The 15,503-nt window shown below is 46.4% G+C and overlaps 1 protein-coding gene across 1 annotated transcript in view; it reads left to right on the top strand.

Moving 5' to 3' along the window:
- SLC45A2 (solute carrier family 45 member 2) overlaps nt 1-15,503 on the top strand; it is a 323,571-nt gene that overhangs the window by 115,061 nt on the left and 193,007 nt on the right. The window contains exon 4 of the mRNA XM_069220574.1: nt 6,941-7,084. Within this exon, the coding sequence (XP_069076675.1) occupies nt 6,941-7,084 (144 nt within the window). The remainder of the gene's footprint in view (nt 1-6,940; nt 7,085-15,503) is intronic.

Raw genomic sequence — 15,503 nt, 5'->3', positions numbered from 1 at the left:
TGTTCAGTCCCTGCATATAAGACACATGCGTGCACCCTAAGAACGTCAGATGGGTTTGTCTGTCCCAATATTTACACAAATAACAAGGTAAATGCCACTTTTTAGGGTCGATCCTGCGTTGCATGCGCTCGCGCATGCGTATCGCAGCGAGACGCTTTCGTATTTAGAAAAGGGCTCGGAGCCCTGTCAACTTCACGTCAGTGTTTTTTATTGGTTCGTGGGCTTGCCTAATAAAATCTGCTTGCTTTCATTAGTCGAAGGCACGCATACGTCATGCTTCCATTTTCTTACGATAATGGCATTACTCCTAGTCCTACTCCCTCGCCTTCCTTTTAACCAATGAGGCCTCCCGCCTCCCCTCTAGACCCTCCCTTCCCCTTTCAAAAACCCCCCCCACCCTTATCCCCTCCTGTACAAAAACCAAGCCCAAGCTGCAACTCGGACAGTCCGTACCGGGAGGGTGGGAGGGAACGGAAAAGGAAGGCGAGGGAGTAGGACTAGGAGTAATGCCATTATCGTAAGAAAATGGAAGCATTACCTCCCGTCCCTCCCTCGCCTTCCTTTTAACCAATGAGACATAGCAAGAAAACACACAGGAGACGGACATCGAGTTGCAAGACCTTTATTTAATATCCTGCACCAAGAACATCCCAAACATTATCTCATAGAGGATAAGACCCGGTGACCTAACACCGACTCCAAACTACCCAAGTCCGACAGCCTATAATGACGCACAAACGTCGAAGGAGAAGCCCAAGTGGCGGCCCTGCAAATTTCCACCACGGAAGTCCCCTGAAGCTCCGCCACCGTAGCCGCCATGCCTCTGGTAGATCTCCCCTGAATCCCTTGAGGAGGAACCACCCCTTTCAAGGAATAGGCCAACAGAATTAAAGATCGAACCCACCGACTCAAGGAAGCCGTGGAAGGTTTTTCACCTTTGCGAGCCGGACCAAAATTAACAAACAGTGAATCCCCTTTACGAAAAGGAGCCACCACCCGCAGATACTCCAACAAAACCCTGCGCACATCCAACGAATGCAAACTGACCTCCTCCCTTGAGGAGGGATTCGGACAAAATGAAGGAAGGATGACCTGCCGGGAATGGAACGAAGAATTGACTTTTGGAATAAAGGAAGGTACCGGAACCAGAACCACCCGATCGTGAAAAATCTTACAAAAAGGAAAGGAACAAGCCAATGCCCCCAATTCCCCCAACCGACGAGCCGAAGTAATGGATACCAAAAAGAATGTCTTCAAAGATAGATGGCGCAAATCACAGTCCCCCAAAGGTTCAAAAGGGGGCTCCGTCAACACATCCAAAACCAAGGACAGATCCCATGAAGGAAAAGAACGTACCGGGCGAAGAAATAAATTAACAAGCCCTTGAAAAAATCTCGGCATCAAGCGCCCTTCATCCTGAAGATTACGCCATGGTCCTCTGAATGCCTGAATAGCCGCCCACTGCACCCGAAGAGATGCCACTGACAACCCTAAATGAGCACCGTCCTGCAGGAACTGCATCACCTCAAAGATAGAAGCGCAGGTAGGATCTAACTCACGACTTAAGCACCATGACGAAAACACCTTCCACTGTCTACCATAAGAAAGCAAAGTGGAACGTCTCCTCGAAGCCAGCAATGTAGAACTCAAAGCTACCGGCACCCCCAGACCTGTCAATCCCCGTCGTTCAACTTCCAGGCCGTCAAGTGTAACCTTCTCAATGACCCCAATGGGAGGCAGGGAAACTCCAGGGGAGACGGACAAAGAGGCAGAGGCCACATCCTCCCCTCCGCCATCAGCCTCAACAAGGGGAACCAATTCGCCCTCGGCCAAAGTGGCGCAATTAGGACAACCCTGGACCCCAGATCCCTCACACGTAACAGAAACGCCCTGAGTAGTTGAAAAGGAGGGAACGCATACAAAAGGCCCTGCGGCCAAGGACATGACATCCCGTCCACCTCCCATGCTTGGGGACATCGAAACCGGGAGCAGAAGCGATCCACTTTCGCATTCCCTACTGACGCAAACACATCCAGCACTGGAAGACCCCAAAGCCGAACCAGATGCTGAAACAGAGACTTCCGGAGAGAGAAAAGTTGAGAGGAAGGAATCCCTCTGCTCAGCAGATCCGCCCGAACATTCACCACCCCCCGAATGTACGTAGCCCTGAGAGAAGGAACCCACTCCTGAGCCCACACAAAAATCTCCCTGACTAGATTGAACAGAGCCCTTGACCTGGTCCCTCCTTGCCGATTGACATAAGCCTTGGCCACTAAGTTGTCTGTGCGAACCAGAACCGCCGAACCCCTCAGGGAATCCTGAAAATGGACCAGAGCCAGGAATACTGCCCGCAATTCGCGCCAATTCGACGACCGACTCGCCTCCTGAGGGGACCAAAACCCCTGAATCTGAGCCGACCCCATCCATGCCCCCCAACCGGAGAGGCTGGCATCCGTCGTCACCACCACGGGTCTCAGAGGCGATAAAGAAACCCCTATCCTCAGGTGGTCTGCATCCAACCACCATTGCAACTCTCTGTGAATCAATCCGGACCCTGGAACCCTGTCCTTCAGAGAACCGGACCCTGGTGTCCACCTTCTCAAGAACCATGTCATCAAGCACAGGAGATGGAAACGTGCCCAAGGAACCAGAAATATCACCGACGCCAAATGACCCTGCAGACGCAACCATAGAAGAGCTCGGGGAGCAGACCGCCACAATACCTTCTTTACCAAAGCCTGTAGGACACCCAACCGTTTTTCTGACACAGTCACCAACCCAAGAAGAGTCTGAAACCGAGCTCCCAGAAAAACCAGATCCTGGGACGGCACTAAGTCTGACTTCTCCCAATTGATTAAAAATCCGTGGTTTTGCAGGACCCCCAGAACATGGACCACCTGCTTCTGCAAAAGGTCTCGTGATTGGGCATGAATCAAAATGTCGTCTAGATAAGGATGCAGAAATACCCCTTCTGAATGAAGCAAAGCCACTAGAGGAGCCAGCACCTTTGTGAAAATTCGAGGAGAAGATTTTAGACCGAAAGGCAGAACGCAAAACTGATAATGGTCCTGACCCACAGCAAACCTCAGGAACTTTTGAGAGGATCTTGCCACCGGTACGTGTAGGTAAGCGTCCTGCAGATCCAGTGACACCAGAAAGTCCCCGTGTCTGACAAATGGAAAAATAGTCTGAATGGACAGCATGTGGAAATGCACTGTCCTGATCCAGGTATTCACCTCCTTTAGATTGAGCACTGGCCGAAATCCCCCTGAAACTTTCTGCACAAGAAACAAGACCGAATAAGTGCCCTGACCCCGTTCGTCTAGCGGAACGTGGGAAATGGCCCCCTTGACCAGTAAGTCCCGCACTCCGTCCAATAATGCTCTTCTCCGTGACCCCTCTGAAGGCAGAGGTGTGGGACGTACCCCTGAATCTGGAGGAACCACCACAAAATCTATGACATAACCATTGGCCACAATGTCTAGTACCCAATGATCTTTTACACTGTCCTTCCAAGCCGAAAGAAAGTGACTCAGTCTTCCCCCAACCGGCCCTCTGCCAGGCCCACAGTGATTGTCAGGACCCCTTCTTGAAACCACCCCGGGTCGCAGTAGCAGACTTCTTAGTTGAAAAACGCGGCTGAAAACGCCTTTTCCTAAATGAAAAGGATTTAGCATCCCTAGTAGGAGAAGATCTGGAATGTTTCTTCCACCCTGTACCCGAAGAAGAACCCCCTTTATAAGGTAAGGCATGCTTCCGTTCCTTAAAAGCCTTGGAAAGCATGGATGGCAATTGTTCTCCAAACAAGGTACGACCTTCAAACGGCAGTCTCAACAAGGCCGCCTTTTCCCCTGGATCAGCCTTCCAGGAACGCAACCAGAGGGACCTACGAGCCCCAATCAAAGACCCAGACGCCAGAGCCGAAGTACGGACTACATCCGAAGACACATCAGCCAACAATCTGGCCTGCTGCTCCATACCAGCCAGGAGCTCCGAACATTCCGCCCCTTCCTGTACAGCCACCGCCAGATTATCAAAGTCTTGAACCAATGACTGTGACGCATAAGCAGAATAAATCCCTGCCCTCAGCGCCAGATTCTCCGCAGCAAAAGCCCTCTTAAGACCCGAATCCACTTTACGGTCAGTGGCATCCGTAGGCACACAATCCTCCGGATTGACTGCCGTTTTGCCAATCAGAGTAGCCAAAATAGAGTCCAGGCGTACTGAAGGAGGCAAAACCTCCTCACCCTCAAGTAAGTAAAGTTTCTGAAGGAATCGTGGAACCTGAGCCTTATCCACATCCTTCCACTCACGAAACACCATATCCCTCACAGGTCCCTGAAAAGGCATGGCAAACTTTGAAGGTGTCTTATATTGAGGAAATAAATGAGAATCCGAGTTTGCAGGTTGAAACACTGGGAAACCCAAATTGTCCCGAACATGTGCCATCACTTCCCACATATCTTCTCTGGAAACATATTTCCCCCCAGATGACGTCGATGGGGCCTCATCCTCACTCTCCGATGAGGATTTCCTAGCTGCTACCGATGAGTGCGCACATTTAGACTGACCAGTCCTGGCCACGCCTGCTTGTAGTGCCCTGGTCACCGCCACCTCAATCATATCCTGAACCTCCTCTCTGGACATGAGGGGAGTACCCCTGCCAGGTACCTGTGAGTTCTCAGGAGTAGTAATGCTAGCCTCACCCCCCTCCTCCTCTGAGGAAGAAGAGACAATCCTACGTCTCTTTGCTGGAACTTTAGGCATGGTAAACAAATAATCACTGACTTGAACCCCAAAAAACTACCCTCTATATAGGCACCTGGTCCTCCCCCCAATCAGGGCTCCACCAATCCCTAAAGAGGTCACCTATTTCATCAAATACCTAAAAACCACGGGCCGAACGCCCGTCCTACCTGAGAGCATCTCAGAATTGAATTCCCTCGGTTCCCCGCGGCTCCGCGGCGCTGAAACCCGGAAATCAACGTCCCAGCCACAGAGGGCCGGCTGACCCCGTCAGCCGGACTCAAGGACACGCCTCTCGATCAACCATGCTGCTCGTTCAAGACGCGCCCCAGCCGTAGCACTCCTCGCGGAGCTCCGCGTCCCGAGGAGTGCCTCCATCGACGACCTCCAGGCCCCGCCGTGCAGGTAAGAAAGGGAAAGAAAACCGTCTAGCGTGGGCTAGACAAAAGAACAGGAGGGGATAAGGGTGGGGGGGGTTTTTGAAAGGGGAAGGGAGGGTCTAGAGGGGAGGCGGGAGGCCTCATTGGTTAAAAGGAAGGCGAGGGAGGGACGGGAGGTAATGCCTTTTCCGGTGGCTAGCCCTCCTCGAGCGCAGAGACCAAGTACAGAAAACATGCGAGGCTCGCTGTTTTCCATCGGGCTCGTGGACCTCTTTTTCTCTAATTTACGAGCGCCATCTCGCTTGGCAGAAGTCGAGCGCTTTACATAGTTAATTTCACTTTTTCGGGTTATGTACATTAATGCACTTTTGCCCGATTGGTGAAAAGTCGGGTTAGGAATTTACAACGCGATCAGCTCTAACATGAGCAAACGCGAGACCCGTTGCATTGTAAATGATTGTTTGTTTTATTTCTTTTATACCCCAGTAGCACAACACATCCAAATGCACGTTGTCAGAGCACTTTCCATAACATATGGTTTGCAGGGCACACAAAAAAATCTCTAGAGCAGGAGTGTCATACCGCCATAACATATTTGAAAAAGGAGACTTTGCAACCAGTTAAGCAGAACAGATTTACTGCTACGTGTCTCCTTGTTGCAAATTTGTTTGTGGTAGGGATTTTTAAAAAATGTATAAATTTGACGCCCAGATATTGTGTCCGGGTTGAGTCACTTTTTTTTGCCACATCCCCCATGCAAAATCGCATTTGGTAGATATTGTAATACACTCAAATGTACCCATGATAGACCTGCTAATCAGATGTGTGAGGTCCTAAAAGCTGATGTCACTTCTTGTGAGGTCATGGGCTGTAATCCCATGTGCGATGTCACTGTTTGTGATGTCACACACTGTGCTGTGACTCGCCATGATGTCACCTGCATACTGCGTAACTTGGTTAATTTCCCCACTTCGTTATTTAGGACTTGTGCACTGCTTACAAAGGCACAAACAAGGAGGTGGCACAGGGGGCGGAGTTTTGTGAGCAACTAGTAATCCCGCCCATAATTCTATACATAGCGGGCTGTGTTTTGCGCTATAATATAAAACAAGCACCAATGGCTATTCTGTTGCTTATCTGACTCTTGCAGCAGTATATAAAAACCAGTGCAGCCAGTGATCGACACACTGGGTCTATACTGATGGCACCTCCCACCCCCAAAGTAAAATCCACATATCTCCTTCAAAGCAGGGATGCATGACATCATTTACCCTGAGTGACGCTAATGTTTTTTGAAATGTGACATTGGAAACGTTTATACAACTTCTCCGTTAGTCTTGCCTATATTTTTTTTATTGTTGCAGCCAGACAATCGCCCCTTCTTGGCCACTAAAGGCAGTTTTAATTGAATGCTTGGACAGCAAGCCCTCCTGTAGATGTACAAATGCATGCTTGGAACATAAATAAAACAATTCCAAAGCTATTCCAACCTCTACCAAATCTGTTAAACCGCGGTAAATTGTTCAATTATTTAATTGAGTTTAAAAAGTGCTTTTGAAACGGTATAGAATCATTTCTCCAGTTGTCCGTGATTGTATGAAAGGTAGACTTCTAGTTTTGAAGTAGGATACGCACTGTAACATGATCGTGATTATATGCATTATTGTTCAAGGTTCATGCTATAGCAAGCTGCCTTGTTGAATTTTCCCAACAGCTCCTGACCCCCTGCTGTTCCAACAGACTTCAAGCACGGGTCTAACGGCTTTCCACAGGAATTTGCATGTAATAAGATGTTGCATTCTTATTTTTTTTAGGTGCAGAAGCGAATGACTGTGAGCTCCCTGGTGAAGGCCATCTTGAATATGCCTGTTCATTATCGCTGTTTATGTATCAGCCACCTCATTGGATGGACAGCTTTCCTTTCCAACATGCTGTTTTTCACTGACTTTATGGGACAGGTGTGTATGGGACTAAAATAATGACTTTCCATGGAGAGTAGTAACAATATCTTTAAAAAACTCCTTGGTAAAAAATCCGTTTGCCATTGGGATCATTTATATTTGCATCTTGTTATTCATTTTGTAATCAGCTCTAAGGAATATGGTGCACAAGTGGGTTTCGTAACACATTTTGCATGTGCATTTGTCCTGCACAGTTTTGCATGCCTCAAAATTTGGTAGTAAACATTACTTGCTCTCATTTCATAAATCTCATAAGGGTCACAAAGTGCAAAACTAAATGCAGAAAAACACTTGCGCTCTGTATTTCATTTGGCATCTATCATGGAATCAGCTTCATAGTGTGATTTTGAAAGTAATTTCTGGAACTATCCTTACTAGATAAAAAAACAGATACACAGTATGCCTCCAAACATTCAATATGATGAACGCAACAATGAAAACAACCCGTCCCTGTTGTAGCTGCTTATTGGTACCATGCCATTGTAAATCCCCCAGGATTTTGGGGCCTCCTTTGGCACATTTTGCAACAACAAAATAAATGTCTGTCGACCAAAACCGCAAAACTTCCAGTATCTGTGCAGTACGCAGAAAATGTGCTGGTCGCAAAAAGACAGCTCAGCCTGTGGTTTGTCACAGCTGGTGGCCCAATCTGTGTGTAACTTGGAAGAGGCTCCAGCAGCACTGGGCCTTGGAACAGGAGGATGTCTCATACCCAAGAGGGCAGATCTCAGTTTGAAAGCTTTCTTCTCTCTGGCACCAGGCACCCTGCACAGGGCATCCTGCTATGTGGGGGGAGGAATGTAGGCCACAGGACAGTCTGGCTGAGGGTGCAGACAAGTGTCAGAAGGAGGAGGGGGACCCGGGATACAGAGGAGTAACAGGGTAGCAGGTGGGTGGTGAACAGAAGACACACCTGGTAGGGCATCACAGGTGGCTCGGGGGCAAGGGTGCAGGGACAAGTGAAGACATAGAGGCAGGGAAGGCAGGAGGTGTTATTGCCAGAGGAGTCACTGTGTAAAGGTAGGAGCACAGAAACAAATTGCAGGATTTTTATTAAAGTGCCAATTTTGTGTTTTTAATTTAATTTTTACATTTTGTTTTGCCAAATGCAAAATCCCGAAATCCTGGTGCGAGTCTGAGAGCAATTTTCAATAACTCCGCCCAATAGGACCTTGTCTCATAGGTTGATAGTCATGAGACACACACAGCTGCAGGGAAGCATATTGAAGCAATATTAAACATTAAGAGCTAATCCTCATAACATAGGGTCAGTTGGTATCTATGCATTGCAATGGAGAAAAGAAATTAGATATACAATTTAATAATCTACTCAGTCGCCTATAATTGCTTTAGGAGTAGCCATCCAAGAATGTGAATTCAGTCAAAAACATCATTTTGCAATATTAAAGGAGTGCCAGTTTAAAAGTAACTTTGGGAGCGGATGACCAACCTCTCCCACAGTCATTTAGCAATCATAGGTGAGTTGCATCCTGCTTGGCACATGTATCTCTAGTGGGGAAACTTCAGAGGCTGATGTCGACTCTCTACCTCCAATTAATTAAGAAGGGTCAATGAGCAGAAAATGCGGAATCTGAACTTTAAAACTCAATTATGATCGTTGGGAAAACCTGCACAACAAGGCTTTCCAGCTCTCAGTATATGTAGATTTATTCAAATAATAGTATTTTTACAGAAAACATGTCATTAGTTAATCAAAGGAATTAGCATAAAACAAAAGCCACAATTGATGTACTAATACAATGTGCCTTTAAGAGATTAAATAAGGACAACACATCTGTCAATCAATCAGATAATAGCGAATAGGGCTTAAGTATAGAATGAACCACAAATATCTATCCCTCTCTAAAAAGAGAATAGATTTGCAGGAAAGCTTGGCTCTTCCCCCGAATAACCCTTCTTTTACTATGGGCTGGGCATAATTTTCATGGCATTACGTAAAAACAGCACTGAAATAGTGCTTGCACTTTGAACCAATTAACTATAAATTTCAAAATAACAACTACTTGTACACAATTTTAATTGGCTAGTAGTGCACATAATTTGTTGCACAACAGAAAACGTGTGTTTTATTAATTGTAATTGTATTTATATAGCGCTTACTACCCCTGATGAGGTGTTGAAGTGCTTTTTGGCAAGTATCACGCTACTCCGGAACCCAAAAGCATTAGTGTCGGATTAGTAAAGGGATTTACAAGTGTAGTATTAGTATAGAGAAATATGAGTTCATTTGAGCAGGGGACATGTGAGTCTGTTATTTGGATTGAATAGAACAATGGAGGGATAAAAGGGGGAAGAATCCCGAAGTGTTCATTGGGAGATCATAGTAGTAAGGTGAGGTTTGGGATGAGTAAAGGAGAGATGGAGGAGGGAAGAGTCTGTGGAAAAGGATTAGGGAGATCGTAGTACTAAAATTAGGTTTGGGACGAGGCAAAGGGGAGATACACGAGGGGGAATTTAAATTTAGTTGGGTTGTTTGGGAGGTCAAAGTAGTAAATTGAGGTTTAGGATGAACCAGGAGGGGTAGAGGGAGGGTTATTTTGGAGTTCACAGTAGTAGAATAAGGTTTGGGATGAGAAAGAGAGTGGGATAGAGAATAGATTGATAGAGGCACAGGGTGAGACAGAGTAATGCAGTGGAGAGAGTGTTTTTTGTTTCTAGTACAATATTATACAAATCAGAAAAGGCAACCACCCCAGCCCTGTTTTTACAGCATAGCCTTTCATAACTCAGAAGGCAACCACCCTGTTTATCGAATAACATTATAAAAATCAGAGAAGGCAACCACCCTAACCCTGTTTATTGTATAACATTACAAAACTCAGAGCAGATATGTACTAGCTTTTCCTTCTAGTAGGACACCCTCTACAATGAAAGTAATATATTTTGTTTTATCGTACAGCTAAAGTGCCCTCAAAGACTATGACTTTTCAGCCAGTAACCGGTGAGGTACATAGAGTGGGCAGCTCGGACAGCACTTGATTTGAAATCATTCTTTAGCCGTTTTTAGAACTATGGCTACAATCAGAAAAGGACTTCACTGGGGAGAAATGCACATGAAGATTAATTCCTCAGCCACTTTCCAAACTGCAGTACCAGGACTGGCCCCGCTCCAGTTTATGCAATGCAGGTACAAGTATCAGGGTGGCCATCTCGTCTTTTTAAAATACATTTGTTAATGTGAAAAGACTTTCTATCATTTTTTTTAAAGCCAATTCTTTTTAAACTAGGAAATCCTAACCTCGTCCACAGCCAGCTTTACTTAGATAGAATAAGAGGATTAGATAGGCGTAGGTTTCACTAGATATCAGAACCGGTAACAGGAGATTTGACATGCCTAGACACCTTATAGCCAGGGCCACTGGAATTATGCAGCAGGAGAGGGCCAAAATATGCAGCGGGGTTGAGTAAATTATGCGGTAAGAAAAGGCTATTTAGGCGGCATAATGCAGCACGTTTTGTAATAGTATTGCTTTATTATTTCATCATTTTTAAACTAGGTAACCCTGTTTGGCCATTGGTTGCACCTTATTAGTACCAGGTTAATACCCAAATATCACACTAAGGAACAAAAAAGTGACAAGTCCAGGTTTGCAAAGGGCCTTTCACTGCTCTGCAACATGCGTTGCTGCATTGTTTTAACCAGTTGAGCTAGAAACAATTTTCTTTTTGTTAAAATCTGTAGATTGTGCGGCAGATGATGAATTATGTGGCAAATGCGGCAGATCTGTAATTATGTGAAAATAGCCCTGGCTGCACAATCGCATAATTCCACTGACCCTGCTTATAGCTATGTTTTCTTCTAGATAATATATTTCTGATTATTAACACAGCCAGAAAATGCTGACGTGGTCTAATGTGCAGGGTGAGATCAGCACAACCTCGGCCTTATGTGCATCATATAGTCACCTTAAAGATGAAGTGTCCTTTTAGGCTATGTTTCCATGGTGGAGCTTTGTAAAAACAGATGGAAATATACAATTATCACAGCTACTCACCGTAGATACCGCCCAGCTGTTGCAGTTGTGGTTCCAGTGCGACCTCTCCCTAGTGACGGAACACGCGTTCTCTACGGCCGCGATGAGGTATATAACAAAGGCGCTTCCACTGAAGCACAGTCCAACCGTAGCCCAAAAACAATGAACTGCTTTTGCACATAAATAACATTGACAGATGCTACGCTGATGTTGCAACATCAGACCATCCTTTATTGGCAAGCTAGTGAAACATTATTTAAAATTATTTTCTAAAAGCAAAATGAACTATGAACATGCAGAGCTCTTCTCGGCAAATAAACGTACCATTTTGTAATCAACAACAACGCCCACGACTGCAAAGAACTCTTCGGCATCGTGAAGGAACTCTCCAATCCGAAAGCCAACTCCAACGACATCCCGCCCTCCCAGAAACTCTGCGACGATCTCTCCACCTTCTTCCACCAGAAAATCACCACCATCCACGACAGCTTCATCACCGGTCCACCGCCAGACCTCACCCCTGACGTCTCCTCCCGCGACTGCCGCCTCACCGCCTGGACCCACGTGGTCGAGGCAGAAACCATAGCAACCATGAACACCATCCACTCAGGCTCCCCCACGGACCCCTGCCCCCACCATATTTTCAACTCAGCCAACGCCACCATCGCCCCCGAACTCCGCAAGATCATCAACCTATCCCTCACTTCTGCCACCTTCCTGGACAGCTGGAAACACGCAGAAATCCAACCCCTCCTCAAAAAACCCAAGGCTGACCCCAACGACCTCAAAAACTTCCGTCCGATCTCTCTCCTCCCTTTTCCAGCGAAAGTCATCGAGAAGATCGTCAACACTCAGCTCACCCACTTCCTCGAAGACAATTCCATCCTGGACCCCTCACAATCCGGATTCAGACGAAACCACAGCACTGAGACTGCCCTCCTCGCCGCCACAGATGACATCAGACATCAAATGGACAACGGCGAAACCTCAGCCCTCATCCTCCTCGACCTATCAGCCGCTTTTGACACCGTCTGCCACCGCACCCTACTGACCCGCCTCCAAGAAGCCGGCATCCAAGATAAAGCCCTCCACTGGATCTCATCCTTCCTCTCCGACAGAACGCAGAGAGTCCGTCTCTCCCCTTTCCGCTCCAAAGCCACCAACCTCATCTGCGGCGTCCCCCAAGGATCCTCCCTCAGTCCCACGTTGTTCAACGTCTACATGGCCCCCCTCGCTCAACTGGCCCGCCAACACCACCTCAGCATCATCTCCTACGCCGACGATACCCAGCTCGTCCTCTCCCTGACCAAAGACCCGCTCACCGCCAAAACAAACCTCCACGAGGGACTAAAATCCATTGCCGATTGGATGAACAACAGCCGCCTGAAACTCAACTCCGACAAGACGGAAGTCCTCATCCTCGGACGCACTCCCTCGGCCTGGAACGACTCATGGTGGCCCTCAGTCCTCGGACTCCCACCCACCCCTGCCAGCCACGCAAGAAACCTCGGCTTCATCCTGGACTCCGCCCTCACCATGTCCAAACAGGTCAGCGCCGTCTCCTCCTCCTGTTTCAACACCCTTCGAATGCTCCGCAGAATCTTCAAGTGGATTCCAACAGAAACCAGAAAGACGGTGACCCAGGCCCTCGTCAGCAGCAGACTTGACTACGGCAACGCACTCTACACAGGCATACCAACCAAAGACATCAAACGCCTCCAACGTATCCAAAATGCCTCCGCCCGACTGATCCTCAACATACCTCGCCGAAGTCACATCTCCCCTCACCTAAAGGAACTCCACTGGCTCCCGGTAGACAAGAGGATAACCTTCAAACTCCTGACCCACGCTCACAAGGCACTTCACAACACCGGACCCTCCTACCTCAACACCAGACTCAACTTCTACACGCCAACACGTCAACTCCGATCCGCCAACCTCGCCCTCGCCATCGTACCCCGAATCCAGCGCAAGACATCCGGCGGCAGATCCTTCTCCTTCCTCGCCGCCAAGACCTGGAACTCTCTCCCCACATCTCTTCGCCAGACCCAGGACCTCCTCACATTCAGAAGGCTCCTCAAGACCTGGCTCTCCGACCGCTAATCCAGCAGCGCCCCCCCCCCCCCCCCCTCAGCGCCTCGAAACCCTGACGGGTACATAGCGCGCTTTATAAATACCATGATTGATTGATTGATTGATTAATGCGGCCTAGATATGCTAACTAAAGCAAATCTGAATTAGGCACTAATATTTTGGTATACTGTATAGTGGACTCTCACAGTGGTAAATTGAGTAGCTTTAAATGTAATAACGGTAACACCAGCTATTTATAGTGATCATAAAAGGCAGACGGTGGGTATGCAGTACCATATATAAGAACATTATTATTATTAGTAGTAGTAGTAGTAGAATTATACATTTTATTACATGTTTGAAAAACAATCAAGTGAATACTAGTGGTCAGAGCTATACTCCATAATCATAGCCCGAAATGCCAAGCCGAATAATCGATTAAATAGAAGCTATACCTATGCAGATTCTCATTGGGAAGTGCTTGCGTTGTATTCTAAAAGATCCCAAACAAAACCATAGCTGCCACATTCCCTGTGTCATCGGGATGCCTGGTGTCAATCCTGAGGTCTTGACCAAAAGTTAAAGGTCACTAGACGAGGCATGCAACCTGCTTTAAGTTTTCACATTCATGAGGCAACTTGACAGTGAAGAAATTAACAGAATACTATGCACACATTAGGCTCCTGAAATATTTAATAGTTAATGAGGTTTACAAGACCAGTTACTGGCACCGTATGGTATCTTCCCACACCACATATCCAGTTACTCCCAAAGGCTGATCTTGTGTAGAGTGTTAAAAGGGTATGTTAAATAGGAACAGCATTGAAAGCCTATATGAAGTGGACCATATTAATTTCATCTGAACCACTGGCCTAATTGAGATGGTTTAGTGTTTATAATCCAGACGGCAGATCAGATAACTGCATCCTCAAAATGTGGATCAGGTGTTGCTAAGCACCACTTGAGATGATGAGCAAAATGCTTGAGCATTCCAAGGGCCAACGTGATGCATGCACAGAGACCAGGATACAAAGACAAGGATTTTATTAAGCATAGACCATTTAATGACTGGGGTGAGTTCATGCTTGACATATCTCATTTTTACTATTTATTATTTGAAAATGTTGTAGAAAACTGTTCAGTAAAGTGAGAATTATTTTCATTTGTGATTTTGTTATAATGGTCATTACTGTGGATGTGTCTTCATTTGCGACTCTCCAGCAAAACACCACAAAAATCACACCTGTCAACGTTTTCACAGTTTTATCTGTACTTGTGAATCCTCAACAAGACGTTCCCAGGGCACTATCAATTCAGAGAGTTGTTCTGTATAAGTGTCTGCCTGACAGCTTTCTTTAGCTGAGCATCAGAGGAAGACATTGTAGATAAACTAATACTGCAGCTCAGTCTAATGAGAAGCATGCGAAAAGGAACATTCAACAACCAACACCTACATCATTTGTAAAATGTTGATTTAATGAGACAGGTCACACAAACACTGTTGCACCTGGCATGTTCTTTTACGAAACTAACACAAAAATCAAATGCATGAATGTTTCTAGCCCAAGCATTTCTTTAAAGTATTACCGCATTTGACTTAAAGGCTCCCCACACCACTTCTTAACTATGTAGAACTGCTGGACTTCAGAGTTTGCTGAATGAATGGGCTCATGGCTCTTATTCCACCATGCACTGCTAGCTTGACGGCACCAGAAAAACATTTACCATTTTGGACTTTTTAATCCCTTCTTCACTTTTTCAGACCTAATGGTTCTCCAGAGCATACAGAGATCATGTTGTTGTGCTTAACTGACTAGCCCTTTCATGTTGGAACCAAGGGAAGCCATTGCTGTCTCCTTCCTCTCTGAATTAACCACAACAATTGCTAAACTCTGATACAACTCCCTAGACAACATTTCTGCACCCAGGAAAAACCCTTTCCTGAGAAGTTTTCTTGCCCCACCCCAGGCCTTCCTAATGCCCCAACAAATCTCTCATTCACCTAGGTTAAGATGTCTTATTTCTGACCACAGTGTGTTCTTCCCTGCAAATAGTATCCCACACCAACTTGGAACTTGAACTCTCTCATCAGTATCACCCATTAATTACTTTCAAAGGAATCTATACCCAGCATATCATTTTACAGTTCTCTAGATTTTGCTCTTGATAATGGATGTCACAACATTCCAAAACTATGCTGTCTTCTGTGTAATCAAGGGTGTATTCAGCTAACATCACTATCACATACAGTGTATTCACCACTCATGCTAGTGACCTCAACTAATGATTCCAGTGACCTTAACAACTTCTGTCCTGCTGCAGCCCTACTCTTCCTAGTGATGGTGATA

The sequence above is a fragment of the Pleurodeles waltl genome, chromosome 1_1 (assembly GCF_031143425.1).
Source record: "Pleurodeles waltl isolate 20211129_DDA chromosome 1_1, aPleWal1.hap1.20221129, whole genome shotgun sequence".
Lineage (NCBI taxonomy): Eukaryota > Metazoa > Chordata > Amphibia > Caudata > Salamandridae > Pleurodeles > Pleurodeles waltl.
The sequence above is the reverse complement of the archived record's forward strand: the minus strand, read 5'-3'. Positions and strand labels throughout refer to the sequence as shown.